General features: G+C 53.2%; 7 protein-coding genes across 7 annotated transcripts; 4 read left to right on the top strand and 3 right to left on the bottom strand.

Moving 5' to 3' along the window:
• An13g00420 (uncharacterized protein) lies at positions 1–296 on the top strand (the record flags this gene model as incomplete). Its single annotated transcript, XM_001396145.3, is given in 2 exon segments — positions 1–275; positions 284–296. Coding segments are annotated over 2 exon segments (288 nt in total), but the record flags the coding sequence as incomplete, so codon positions are not given.
• A 191-nt stretch (positions 297–487) lies between these two features.
• Positions 488–1,802, bottom strand: An13g00410 (uncharacterized protein; the record flags this gene model as incomplete). Its single annotated transcript, XM_001396144.3, has 3 exons — positions 488–502; positions 720–1,618; positions 1,676–1,802. The coding sequence occupies 3 exons, from the start codon at positions 1,800–1,802 to the stop codon at positions 488–490; spliced, it is 1,041 nt and encodes a 346-aa protein (XP_001396181.3).
• A 718-nt stretch (positions 1,803–2,520) lies between these two features.
• An13g00400 (uncharacterized protein) lies at positions 2,521–5,340 on the bottom strand (the record flags this gene model as incomplete). Its single annotated transcript, XM_001396143.3, has 2 exons — positions 2,521–5,257; positions 5,318–5,340. 2 exons carry the CDS (start codon positions 5,338–5,340, stop codon positions 2,521–2,523), a joined length of 2,760 nt encoding a protein of 919 aa, XP_001396180.3.
• A 694-nt stretch (positions 5,341–6,034) lies between these two features.
• Positions 6,035–7,239, top strand: An13g00390 (uncharacterized protein; the record flags this gene model as incomplete). Its single annotated transcript, XM_001396142.1, has 2 exons — positions 6,035–6,593; positions 6,647–7,239. 2 exons carry the CDS (start codon positions 6,035–6,037, stop codon positions 7,237–7,239), a joined length of 1,152 nt encoding a protein of 383 aa, XP_001396179.1.
• An 860-nt stretch (positions 7,240–8,099) lies between these two features.
• An13g00380 (uncharacterized protein) lies at positions 8,100–9,125 on the top strand (the record flags this gene model as incomplete). Its single annotated transcript, XM_001396141.1, has 2 exons — positions 8,100–8,556; positions 8,731–9,125. 2 exons carry the CDS (start codon positions 8,100–8,102, stop codon positions 9,123–9,125), a joined length of 852 nt encoding a protein of 283 aa, XP_001396178.1.
• An 873-nt stretch (positions 9,126–9,998) lies between these two features.
• An13g00370 (uncharacterized protein) lies at positions 9,999–11,921 on the bottom strand (the record flags this gene model as incomplete). Its single annotated transcript, XM_059743780.1, has 1 exon — positions 9,999–11,921. One exon carries the CDS (start codon positions 11,919–11,921, stop codon positions 9,999–10,001), a length of 1,923 nt encoding a protein of 640 aa, XP_059604585.1.
• Positions 11,922–12,123: 202 nt separating this feature from the next.
• An13g00360 (uncharacterized protein) lies at positions 12,124–13,510 on the top strand (the record flags this gene model as incomplete). Its single annotated transcript, XM_059743778.1, has 5 exons — positions 12,124–12,257; positions 12,366–12,692; positions 12,774–12,948; positions 13,034–13,071; positions 13,279–13,510. The coding sequence occupies 5 exons, from the start codon at positions 12,124–12,126 to the stop codon at positions 13,508–13,510; spliced, it is 906 nt and encodes a 301-aa protein (XP_059604584.1).
• Between the last annotated feature and the right edge of the window lie 196 nt (positions 13,511–13,706).

The following is a 13,706-nucleotide window of genomic DNA, read 5'->3' as shown; positions in this document are numbered from 1 at the left end:
CTCTCCGACTCCATTGAAGACCCCGACTTGATCCTCATCCTCGACATCGCTGCCCCCGGTGTTTCGGGACATCCGTCCACTGCTCATGGCGGAGTCCTGGCTACGTCCCTGGATGAAGCCATGTCCTATGCCGTGGCACTGTATGCGCCGGAAACGGGCCCGAAGCTGGTAGAGGATGAGCAACCGGATGGCCCGCATGTCCCGCCTACGCCGCGCGGAATGCTCTATACTGCCCAACTAGACATCCGCTACAAGAGTCCGGTTGCTGCGCCGGGGTATCTAGTTGTTCGGACTAAGGTCCTCGCTCGTGTGGGTCGCAAGTTCTGGGTGCGCGCGCAGGCCTTTCAGCCGCAGGATACAGAAGGTGCCGTTACCTCCCCCCAGGCGGAGGGAGAGCCAATGCGTCTTACCACGGATGCGATGGCGTTTTGGATGCAGACGGGACCATCGCTCTAATTTCCTTCTTTTTCTTTTTCTTCTGTGCGTTCTATAGATCTAGATTCTATTACCCGTGTATATAGTCTATGTACATATTGCATCGACCGGTAGATAGAGCCAGTCGTTCGGAGAAAGAGACAAGAAGAGAAAAGGAACAGGGTCGAGGACGATTATGAGACAGAAAGAAAAGGGAGGAAGAAAGAAAAGAAACAAAGAAAGAGAGGTATCTACAACTTCGCACGAGACCCGATATTGCGACTGGCACTCAACACCAAACCCACCTGCGTACTCAGCGCCACCACGTCCCCCTTATCATCCACAACCGTCACATCCAAATCCGTCCGTCCATCCCGCACCTTCTTCGTATACACCCGACTATACAACCACTCCACCCCTTCCTCCGGCAACCTCGTCTTCAGATCAATATTCAACGTGACCGTGGGAAACCAAAACAACCCCTTGCCACCCCCCACCGCCGCCTCCTCCGCCGCATTATCAAACCCAGCCAACGCCGTAGGAAACATATCCGTCAAATACACCAGCGCCTCGTTGGTCCACCGGGCATTCACATCCCCTCCAGGACGGAACCTCGCCCATTGCTCCGCATTCATCTTCCTCTCCTTCCTCTCCTTCTCACTAAGCTCAACAGGTACATAGAATTCTGTCTGCCCCGTCGCCTTTCGGAACTTCGAATGCTCCGGTTCGAATTTCCCCCACGTCCCATCACGCCCTGTCCTCCCTAACGCCCCCAAGTTCACCGATCCATCTCCATTCGACCCGGCCGCCGGCGCAGGACTGCTGATCTTCCACCCTGTCGTAGCACTCAGTCCCTCTTCGGCGTCCGCAGGACTGACGGTAATGTATCCTGCTACTTTGACTTCCAAGTCCTCATCTTCTGCTTCGGTGCCGGTAGTCGTAGTAGTAGTAGACGACTGTGATTGCTTCCTTTTGCCGCTATCCGGCTTCTGTAACAACATAACATGCAGCGTACTCGTCCGCCGTCCCAGCTTCGTATCCTGGACTTTCAGCACGGCGGGACCTGTCGCTGTGCGGCGGAGGAAGGACAGTTGCATGGCGATCGGGGTCGCGGGGCTGTTCTTGTAGAGAGCTGGGTGGGTGTGCGCGAAGTGCACGAGGGCGAGACGGTAGAGGATGGAGGTGGTGTAGCCACCATGGGGGACTGTAATAAACAGTGAGTATGCAATATGTAGTGGGGAAAGGTATATAAGTATCCTACCTGCTCCGATGCACCATTCGTCGCGGAGATGGGCAGAGTAGCGGTGCGAGCTGAGGGGGGTCACTTTGATGGCGGACTCGAAGGCCGAGCCGTGCGCTGGAGGTGGTGGTGGATGAGGGGGAGACATTGTCGGTCAGTGAGGTAGTAGGTCAGTTCTCGATGTTTGAAGGAGGGTGGTGTGGTGTATTTATGTGGAAATGGTAGAGAAAGTCTTTGGTCAGTATATTCTATCCATGGAAAAAAAGGAGAGACCAGCAGTTGAGAGAAGAAAAGCAAGTTATCAGTTTTGTCTCTATCTGTTCTATCTAAAACCAAAATGGATACCGAGGGAGGAAAATGCCTCGGCTGAATGTTCCACTTATCGGAATTACTAACCCGTCACAAGGTTCAGTCCTAATCAACTTACACAGTAAGTTTTCTAATAATCGTTACTATGTAGATCACTGGATTGGAGATTTTGCGTGTATTATGGCCTCGTCTATGTGACCCCCCTTGAACTCCCACAGCTGCCCTCTCTCTCTTCCTCTCTCATTCTATATTCTCCCTGTTTACCCCCAACGATACATTGAAAACCAGTCCGCACGCCTATTTGCTTGTTCTTGCTTTTGTAGTTGAAGATGTTCAAATAAAAATGTACTGATATGCCCGAAATATGTGCCCGTTTCATGCAACGCAAGTGAAGAGTTAATTTTGCCCATCATGTACGCTCGCTTCAAGTCATGTACTCGTAGATATTCTCATTCCGCATCGTTTGTCTTGTCACGGCCCAGTTCGGGTTGCCGCCAGCTTCTCCAGACACGATAAGACTCCTATTCGTCACCCTGCAGTTAGCATCCTTTCACTCCTTATCGTGAATTTATTGAGAGCAGCTTACCGGTCACTCCCTGTGTCAGAGTCGCCTTCGCTTCCGTGCTACGGGATCCGAGCGTCACCGTCATGGCGTAGTTGACTGCTCGCGCGCTGTCGAGCTTGTTGGCCCATCGGAACACTGATTCATCATCGCGACCATCTCCAATCGCCAGCAGGAACTCCGGCCGCGGCACACTCTCGTCCCGTTGGCTCTGCTTGAGACATGACCGCCATGCCACTTCCGCTGCCGATGCCTTGTTGATGCCCGCCGGTTCCACCACCAGCGCACGCTCCACGGGAACTGCATGCACCCCTTGGCTCAAACAAGCATCGTTGATGTGGCCAGCACACTCTGACGCCAGCCGCGACGCCGCCACCTGGTCCTCCGCCGACTCGTAGTGAAACATGAGCGAGCAGTGCCGCTGTTCGACCCAGCTACCTTCCGCGCGTTCCTGGTAGTATTCCAAGATGTGTGACACTGCCGCCTTCCACGCGTCCGTTTGGACCTTGTCCGTCAACTTCAGCCAGGTCTCCGAGTTGGGCTCGCGCACGAAGCACCCGTTTTCGGCAATCAGACCCAAGCCGGTGACCAGCCGGAACAGCCGCTCCATCTCCTCAGGCATGCGGGCGCTCATCACATACACCACGTTCCGCGGATCCTCGGTTAGTTCTGCCAGTGTTGTGATCGCACGCTGCGGAGTCGTCACAATAATACTCTTTGGTGAGCCCCAGGAGGCGAGAGTGCCTTCATAGTCCACGATGATCAGCCGGCGCGACGATCGATGATACATTTCCTCCAACTTGTTTATCTGAAGCCGGGGCACGGCCATGATCTCCCGGGACGACTGCTCGTTCCAGACCCGGCTCAACGTCTCACTGAATGACTTGACCCAGTTGTGGGTAGAGTTCTGCAGTACTGCCTGGTGTAGCTTCGTCCACACTTCCTGGCGCTCCTGCTCATCCCTCGACAAGGCGGTATGGATAGCTTCCGCACATTGACGGTAGTCCCAGGGGTTGACCAGAAGGGCATGGTCGCCAAACACCGACGCGCTGCCAGTGAACTCGCTCAGGATCAGGGATCCGTACTTTTTGTTGCCCCATTTGCCGTCCTGGCAGTAGACAAACTCATGGCTGGTCAAGTTCATGCCTTCACGTAAGCTGGTGATAATCAGGGCGTCTGCCACGGAAATCAAGGCGAGATATTGGGGGAAAGCCAGATCCTGCTTTAAGAAGACCAACGGCTGATGCGCAAGCGTGGAGTGAGTGGAGTTGATCCGCATCGCGATATCGGAAATGGTTGCTTCCAGCTCCGGCTGCTCGGTGGTGCTGGTCGCCACCTGGATCAACACCACCTGGTCTCGCCATTCGGGATATGTATTGAGGAAGAGTTCGTAGCTCAGCAGTTTCTGTCGGATTCCGCGCACCTGGTCGATCTTGTCCCGCGACACGATTAGTCGCTTCCCCTCGTAACGCTCCGAAATGGTCTTGATCCATCGTTCCACGTCTGCGGCCCGCCGGCGTTGGTCCCATGAAGTCGGGTCAATACCAATAGAGAATTTGCCAACGTTGACAAAGCGATCCTCCAGCTGCAGCCCATCATTGGTGGCCTCCACACAGAGGATGCGGCTGCACGTCTGGAGGAAGTGTCGACAATACTCATCCGTCTGAAACCCGACCAGGTTAGCACCCAGTATTCCCTCGAGAAGCTCCTTGCGAGGCGCCAAGCACCGGAACACCTCCGATGAGGGGAAGGCAATGTGGAGGAAAAAGCCAATCTGGGCATCGGGAAGCAGTTTCCGCAGCATGGCCGGGACCAGCAGCAGGTGGTAATCCTGCACCCAGATGGAATCACCACGCTTCCAGTTCTTTGCGATGCGCTCAGCAAAGGCTTGGTTCGTCTTGACGTAGTAGACCCAGGAGTGGTCCTCGTAAGCCTTGCTCTTGGGGTTGTCCGGAATCTGGTAATGGAACACGGGCCAGAGGATAGTCTTGCAGAAGTGCGTGTAATGGCCATCAAAGTCACCGTCACTGACGTAAACGGTCACGGAACCGTACTCATCTTCGAGCTTTTCGGCGATGGCCTCCTTGGTGTGCTCCGGTAGCGCATCAGTGGGCATCCCCAACGTACCCACCCAGACCTTGTCTTCCAGCTGTCCGGCGTCCGTGGCCGATCGCACAGCATTGCGCAAGCCTCCGTTGCCCTGCTCGGCCGTCTCGATCGTCCAGTCGGCGTAGGAGAATGAGCTTTTGCGACTGTGGTCCGCCCAGCTGTCCCGGATATGCGAGGTTGGTGTCTTCGGGACCGATCGTGGCTTTTCTTTGGGCGCCTCTGTCCCTGAAGGGCCGATTTCTTGATGCTTGAGGATCGAGGGTGAGGCCGGGAATGCTGCTCGTGGGCGAGGTTGGTTCAGGGCTAAGGTGGAGCCCCAGGCTGGGGAGTGAGCTTCGCTCTCCGTCAACAGAGTCACTTCGCCGTCAGTCTTGGGGAAAGGAAACCCGGTGTGCTCTTGTTCCGCCTTGGAAATGTCTGTGGAGAAAATGCATTCATGCTCAGTAGTGGCACCTGGTGTAAGGCCAACTTGGGGCGCTCCATTGTTCCTCTCGAACAAGCTCAGAGTCGCGTTTGGGTTAGGAGTGGAATTCTCAGCGGGATTGGTTGGTTGAGGGCTCGCCCCCTCCGCCGGACGAATCTCGGGTTCATTCTGATGGAAATTAACCGTGTAGGGCAGAAAACTGAACCCCGCGACAGTCAGAAGAAAACACTAGTAGTTGTGTACATTGCTAGGCACTTACAGTGAAGCGATGTAGATGGTCATGGCGACAGCGGGGTAGCTGGGACCCCGAAACGAGTCAAACCCAGTAACCGAAAGAGAAGAGGGAGTAGAAGACGAGAGATGTACAGAAGACTGACAATTAACCTACCGCCCAAAGAGAGAGCGCGACGGGACAATGGGAAAAGGAGGAAGGGATGAACAGGGAGGAAACACAGGGAGGAAAACGGGGAGAGAGAGAAGATGGAAGAAGATGAGTGGAAGAACAAAAAGTGCAGGTTCTCATGGCTACGTCATGTGCTGGTGAAAGGAAAAGCAAAGCGACCAGCGGGTTTTTTGTTTGAATCTGTTGGGTTTGTCTGGTTCCAGGTTGACACCATTCTTAGGTAATTCCCTTCATTTCCATCAGACGATTCTCTTGTGTCTAGTACTTGGATATCTTCAGTATTACTTCCCTGTTTTTTTTCCTGCCTAAATATTCACCCCTGCTTTGGGGACTTTGAACAAGTCTTTCTGCTGATGTTCTTCACGGGTCTCCACTCGGTCCCGCCATTGGCCCAAACCATGTTAGTCGGTCACGTGCCCTTATCTCTGCCGATCAGTTGCGGCTGCCTCAGGCGCCCCTCCCTTCCATTTCCGGCGCATCGATTCTCCGCTTCTCTCTTTCTTCCTCTTCTTCTTCCTCTTTGTTTCCTCTCCTACTCCCTCATTCCTGATTTCGCCGTATACTCACCCTGCCATGCCCTTGCGCGTTACCTCGGCTCCTGTTTCTGGTATCAAGAAGAACCGAAAACCCGCTATTTCGAGGCCGCGGGCCTCTCCCTTCGCCGCCCATGCCCGTCGCAAACCTTCGGCGCCGTCATCATCCGGCACTTCCAAGATCTCCAGCGAGCAGGATGAGTGCGAGCAGGGCCCCCTTCCAGATCTCGGGCCGTCGCGATACATCTCCGAAACTGCCCCCGTAACGGATGTGGTTGAGGCGCTCCAGTACATTCGCAACAGCATGTTTGACGATCTTCCCCGCCGAGCGGGCATGAATAGCACGCGCATCGCCGAGGTTCTTAACTTCCGTCGCTCCCTGCCTCCCCTTGCCTCCGTCGCACACGTTCATACGCTGCTGGAAGCACCCACCAAGGTCGAAAAGGAAATTATGGAGCTCGTTCGCGCCGGTCGGGTCCGCCGCTTGATCGTCCCCGGAAGAGGCAACGATGCCGCTGGCTTGGGCGATTGCTTGGTATTGAGCGAGGAATGGGACGGATTGGTACTAGATAGCCCTGCTTTGGAAGCACCTTTGAAAGGTGAGAATCTCGCTACCATTCAGTCATTCATACAGCAAACTGATCCGTGTCAGAGAAATTCCTCGCGCTGCTTAAGCGGATCGGAAACACGTGTGCAATTCCTGGGGCAGCCCTCACTCCGCCGGAGTGTATGGCCCTGGTCCGGGCTGGATTTCTCGTCTCTTCTTCGTCCCTAGCGAAAGGCTCGTCTAGCTTAGCTTCTCTCCCCGTCTTTCCTGCGACCTCGCCTAGTCCAGCCTCAGCAAGCCGAAGTGGCGCTTACACTCTAAGCGAGGTCGGAGCAAACCCTCGTTCATCATCAACTACTGCGACACTTTTCCTATCGCTTCCCAATACGGGCCCCTACCTTCGTCTACTGAGCGCTGGCCGCTCACACCTCCTCTCGCTTCTGAAGAAGTCTAGTTCTAGCGAGGTCCCCGTTTACCTCCTGCGTGACCGCTGGGACGGGGCGGTCGAGAGTGAAAAGAGCTTCAGTGTAGCGAAGAGAGCCCGGGGGGAGTTTTCCGGCATCTTGCCGGGCCGGACGAAAAAGTACAAGGAGCTCTACGGAATGAACTTTCGCTGGGTTCTGGAGGAGGCGCTCGGGGCGGGATTGGTCGAAATCTTTGACACTGGCAGCGTTGGTCCCGGGGTGCGTTGCCTGTGATCGAGTGGATTGTCCGATCAAGGATGGTTCTAGACCAAATGACCCGAGGCATGAAGTGAAGGATGCTGCCATATAAGCTTGGCTGCGTTTCGATGCGTGCTTGCCAGAGTTTGTCTGCCACGGACGCGACGCCGACAGGCCCGTAGTCGAACGAATCAGTCGGCTTCTCACGACCAAATGATTGTCAATGTTCCACATTGCTCTCCGGAGCATGTGAGCTCACGAATATATAAAACAAATAGATCATGTACATAGCCTAGCATATACCCAGACCAATTCATACTATATAATGCGTAGTGTCGATGCGAACCATCAGATAATATCCTGGCAGGGAAGAGTAAGTGATGTGATTTCGACAGAGCGAGCCATTCAAATTTCATCACGGTGAATCCGTTGGCTGGCCTCTGATTTTGTTGGTGAACCTGTCATGATGTGCTGCAAGTCTCCTGTATGCCTCACCTCAATCGTGCCAGTCAAAGCGACCAGCTAGGACACGTCGCATGCACATCATATTCATAAACCAGACATGTAATTACTCTTATTTCAATTAACATTGATGCCATTGTGTGAGTCGAGTCCCACTGACATATCATACGCCCCATGATGAAGTCTAATGAACTTAGTGTCAACGGGCTGGATCGGTATTTTGCAGCTGAGAGAAGAGGAATGAGACGAAGAACGGAAGCAAGCAATGAGGAAGGAAGGGAGGAACTGAATGTTAATAGCACGTTCTACCCGATAGAAAGCATCTAATTAAACTACCTCCTTCCACTTTACCCAAAGCATTAACTACTGCCATCAAACTTCAAGCCTCATCTTTTCAAATCTCATCACCACCAACGTAGTATATCCATCTCACAATGTACCTCCATCTCAACCCACACCCCTTCTCCATCCTCCCCTCTCATCCCGCCCTCGATGAAACAGACACCATTTCCTCATCAACCCCAGCCCATCCCCAACTCCGCTCCTTCCTCCACGCCTGCCTCACCGAATCCCAAACCCTCCTGTCCTCCATCCCCACCACCTTTCGCCGCGACCACAAACCCCGCCGCGCGCCGCCATCCACCGCCGCCATCCACCTCTACACGCGCAACGACAATCAAGAAGGAGACTACTGGGTATGTCGACAGAGCACGCACCAAGATGCAGCAGTGACGGGGTCGGCCTCATGGGAAGAATTCCGTTCCGGGTTACGAGAAAACCATTCCGAGAATGAAATGGATTATACGCCCAGTGTGACGTCCGTGGTGAAATTGGTGGAGTGGCCGTCTGAAGTCGATGTAGAAGGTGGTTGGGGGAAGGTCGATGTTCATGGTTAGTACTACAACTCGGTCCCATGCTTATTTTCTCCCCTCCCTCCTCTCCTTTGTCTTTAACCGATATCTTTTATTTCCTTTTTTTATATAATTGTGTGTGTGTGTGTGTGTGTGTGTGTGTGTGTGTGTGTGCGTATAAGTATTAGTATACTAACTACGTATATCTATGCAGTGAACCTCATCACGCATACCTTCCACCCCACAATTCTGATTGCGCCTCGCTCGTTCCTTGTCTTGGTGATTTCGGCGGACCGAGCAGCAGCAGCCGGGGAGCGACATGGGTTTGTGACGATCCAGATCCCACTTGCTGTTGAGTCGAGTCCCGAAGCTGTCCGGAAGGAGATCATGGCGGCAGTGCCCCGGAATACGATCTTCGCGTCCTACGCGAGCGTGGAAGAGGTCATTGCGACGGAGAGCGGGCTGCAATGGACTATGGCGACTACTTCAGATGCTGGCGGGGCGATTCCTCGGTGGATCCAGCGGAGCTGGACCATGGGCGGAGTCCCTAAAGCTGTTGTCGCCGACGTGGGCTTGTTTCTGGCCTGGACGGCCCGCCGGAGGTCTTAAACAAGACCCATGACAGTCTGGGGGTTGAGTACTTGGCACCAAGGTCGATCACAAGAATGGTGCAGAACAAGAAGCACTACAGATAGGTTGCACTCCCACACCATTTCACGTTTCACGGTCTAGAAATGGTACTGGTCCGAGATTGTAGATTACAATTCCATTACCTGCCGTTATTGAATAGACAATTGAATTAATCAAGCCCGTCGCTCACGTGTAGTGATCTCCTGAGCTAATGATTCGAAATTTTGGCCTCCAGACTCCCGGCTCCTCTTTCACGGCAATGGGATGCTGATACATACAAGGCATGCGGTTATGATGACGCCGAAGAAGACAACGTGATATAAAATGACAAGGGTTGCTGTCATCCAGCTAAAGTAGAAAGATATGCCAATGACCCTATGAATCGGGAACCTCCACCCATGTTCTGCCAGTACTCAAAGACTGGCAGGCGGATGGAACGTTACCACAAACGAATAAAGAATTTCTGACCTCAAAATGACACAATCGTGGATATTCCACGTCGAAAGGTGCGATTCGATATAGGAAAGATGGAACAGGGCGGGCCGAGTCCGAGACCCATCATCAGTAACATAAATGTATAGAGTCAAAGTGGGATAATGCAACGCGCAAGCAGGAGATGGGATTGAAGGACCGAACCGGGGAAAGGGAAAGAAAAAGGAAATGGAAGTTGAGACAGTCGTCGCAGGTGGGAAAATTATTCACTTGGCAGTAGAAAGGGTATTATGGTGATTCGCATCAGCGCGTTTGAAATCCATCACAGAAGGGATGGGGGAAGTGATATCTAATAATGAACAAAAGGAACAGGAGATGTTTGTGCACTTGACACGGATCCTCCGTGAGGGTAGAACTGGTTCACCGTTGGGATGTACCAGCAGCGTTTGTCTCGGTTTGAGACTGAGGTGCACTTTGGCTTGACATTGCTAGCGCGTTGACGTTAGCTGATGCAAGTTGGGCCCTTAGAGCGGCAACTTCCGTCCGAAGTCCATTTAATTCTTCGTGCACCGAGCGGACATAAGCCCACAGCTTGTCTTCCCGCTCACGGAACTGCTCGATGAGATTAGACTCATGAGGACCAGTGATCTGGGTGCCATTATTCGAGGCCCCTTCCGATCCAGGTTTCGACGGTAGTGGACCACCGTGGTTATTTGTGTGACTGTGAGGGGTCATGTGTTTGGTAGCCGTCGAAGGCGCCGGTGGCACTGATCCTTGAGAGTGAAGGCCAAACCGAGAGTCAGCCGAGTTCATCCCCGGGGGCGGCGGGGGCTGGGGAGCACCCGGTTGCGGTGGAGGCAGACCCAAGCCTGAAGCAGCATGATTCGTTACGGAGCTTGAGGAAGATCCTGTCCTGCCGAATGTCTGCTGCTGGAACGACTGAGCCATACCAGGTGAATGAGCACGATGATGGATATTATTCTCCGGGCCATGGCCAAGCTGATGCGATGACAGTGCATTTGGGGACAATGGCTTCGGGCTCCCCGTGATATTTGTAGGGAAAACGGATGCACCTGACGGTTGACCAGGCGGTGGGAATGTCATGTTTCCGGATTGCGATACGGGAGACGTTGATGCACTAGAGCCACCATGGCTTGGAGGAGGGAAGAGACCCCCGGGGGAAGGTCTGCCTGAAGCGATCGGAGGATATGTGCTGGGCTGGCGCGGTTGATAGCTCGTAGTGTTCGAACGTGAGATGGAGTCCGTCGACATATCATGCTTCTTGATGCTGGGCATGAGTCGCCGCTCTTCTTCCTCATCCATGCGCTCTGGCTCAGCTGTGTACACAAGTCCATCCATCGTATCATCCGCGGCTCCAGGAGCCGGAGCCTCGCCATATTCATCCTCGGGAACGTAGCTTCCCATGCTTGCTCTGCGCCCCGCGCATCCGCCTTGGCCCTTGTTGTGGCGAGCTAGAGCGTCGCCACGGGCGAACCTGCGCCCGCACTTAGGGCAAATATGGGGCCTTTCGCCAGTATGAAGCTTTGTATGTCTCTTTAGATCATGCAACCGACGGAAGCGCGATTGACATGTTTGGCAAACGTATGGCTTTTCCTGACTATGCGTAAGCAGATGGCTCTTCAGATTATGATGCCTTGTAAACTCCGTGGCACAGTATGGGCAACGATGCTTTTTGGCCGACGGTGATCGCTGGCCCTTGTGAAAACCAGAGCCAGGTAAGCTGAGACCACGACGGGGGTCATTAAAACTGGCCGTTGGCATCGGATACGAGAAGGCTTTGTTGCCTGTTTCTTGCGGCATTTCTCCTTCATCACGGTGGCGAGGGTGATCGCCATCTGCAGAGCCAGAATCCTCGATAGGACCTGGACTAGCTACGGTTGAGGCATCGATAAGTGTGTTGTTGTTATCGGCTGCCCCAAACGTATCAGACGCATTGCCCGGGCCCGAATGTGAATCAACTTGCATCTGGTCTGAAGAAGTTTGCATGCCTTCGTTCACGGGATGTGTCTGCTTCTCGCTGGCACCGAGGGCCTCTCTCGCGACTTGTGAGCTGTGCTGTTCCGACTCCTTCTCATGCTCCAGCGGGCGGTCTGTCTGGCCAGCCGTGGCCGGCGGCGCGGTCGTCGTCATTGGTGGCAGCGAATCTCCGGAGCGCGAGACGTTCAGTCCAGCGCTGGCGATAGAGGACAGGCTTGAATCAGGTTTCGACTGTTTTAGGAAAGCGAGGGGTTCCGATGGAGCAGATATTACGGGGTTTGATGTCCCAGACAATGGTTTTGAGATAGTAACGGGTTCGTTGTTCGATTGCATCAACGCAGCCATGGATAATGGATGTTTCGCGCCAGCCTGAAAGGGTTGGCGAAGGTGTGGGAAAGCTAAATCAACAGAGGGCATGTCAGTAGGGGTCGTCTTTGTCTTCCGGTGATGAGTGGGGAGTCATGGAAGATCCAGGGCGGCCAAAGAAGAGACAGGAAGGGACCGAACATATAGAAAGCAATGAGGCAGGACAGAAGAACGAGTAACAATGATCAGAGGCACTGTTGCGTGGGGCGCTCACCTAAAACCGAGTGTGGCGCAAGCTGACGGGAGGTTCAGCCTTCGCGCGATGTCTTGTCAGACAATGAGGTCCCACAGAGACAGATACGGGCCTCGCAGGAAGTAAAAATAGCGGTCAGCCTTGCAATCAGATGAAGAAGGTTGAGTCTAGCGCCCGCACGATCTGAATCCGGATCTGGTGGGAGGAGGGGGGTGTGGAGGGGACTTTAGTCCATCTGGTGGAAAGCCGTATGAGACCGGGGTTATACGGCGGAATGACAATGCTTGGGTTAGGCTGCAGGGAGGAAGCTGGAACCCGCGATTGTCAAAGCAACGACGTCAGGAGAATTATGCAGAGCTATGTCGTTCGAAAGCTGGTCAATGTACAAGTGACATGAATCTCCAGCAAAGCATGAAGTTCTCGAAAGTAGAAAAGAGAAGAAGGCAAGGGGGAGGAGGAAAAGGATGGGGAGGAAAGATGGAGAGCTTTCGGGACACGGAAGAGGGACTGTTGGCGGAAGGATGTAGCAATGAACGAGAATCCCCAAAGAGCCAGGAGTATTGGGCGATGATGAAGCGTTAAAAAGGGAAATGGAAGAGGTGGGACCGGGTTTATTACGGAGTGGAGTGAATAAAGAGAGACGCCAAAGGAGGTGAAGAAAAAGCGGAAGAAGAAGTAGGTGGAGAGAGAAGCATAAAACCTGATGCAGACAGACAGTGGCAGAATGGATACAGGAGGGAAGTTCAGGCAGGCAGGCAGGCAGAGAATAATATTGTAGGTAGTGTAGTTAACTTGGTTCGTAGTAAGCAGGAGGTGAATAACTAACTAGTTAGTTAGTTAGCAGTAATACTAAGGAAAGTACTGTGAAAGGTTGTAATGTTGGTTTCGGGTCGCCTAGGGAGCAGCCGCGGGGATCGTTCCTGATTGGGTCAGGCGGTCAAAGCGAAACAGACTTCCAGGTGGAAGGAAAAAAAAAGTGTCCTATCAAAAGACAAGTCCAAAGAAGACGTAATGATACAATCACAGCAGAAAAAAAAGAAAACTAACGAGGAGATATTCACCGTGAAACCAAGGTAAGTCTGATAACATTCAACATACAAACAGAGAGTAAGAGAGACAGAGAGGGAGAGAGGGAGAGAGAAGGAGAGACGAGCCGGAGGACGAACACGAGGAAGGCAGAGTGGCTGGAGAAGTGGCCCGTACCATCGATGACCAAGGTTACGGGCGGCTCTGCCGGGTGGACGCTGGTCAGAAAACCGGAAACTTTCCAACTTTCCCGTCCCATTCGAGGCGTTGCGTATTAATCACCGCCGCATGGGCTGAGCAAACTGAAAGCTTGCAGATAAATAGATGCTCCTGTATGGAGTATAAATAAAAGTAAATTCGCCCATTTTGGGCATCATCTTGAAGACTACTTCTACTACTACTACTACTACATAATTACTGAATAGCTTAAAGTGATGGATGCTCTCCTCCATGTTGGAAGAGACCACTGCGGAACCTTTCCCCTCAGCATGGGCCTTTGGGGCTGAGTATACAAGATCTACTTACTAGTGAACTACTCACTAGTA

Source organism: Aspergillus niger (genome assembly GCF_000002855.4).
Source record: "Aspergillus niger supercontig An13".
Lineage (NCBI taxonomy): Eukaryota > Fungi > Ascomycota > Eurotiomycetes > Eurotiales > Aspergillaceae > Aspergillus > Aspergillus niger.
The sequence above is the reverse complement of the archived record's forward strand: the minus strand, read 5'-3'. Positions and strand labels throughout refer to the sequence as shown.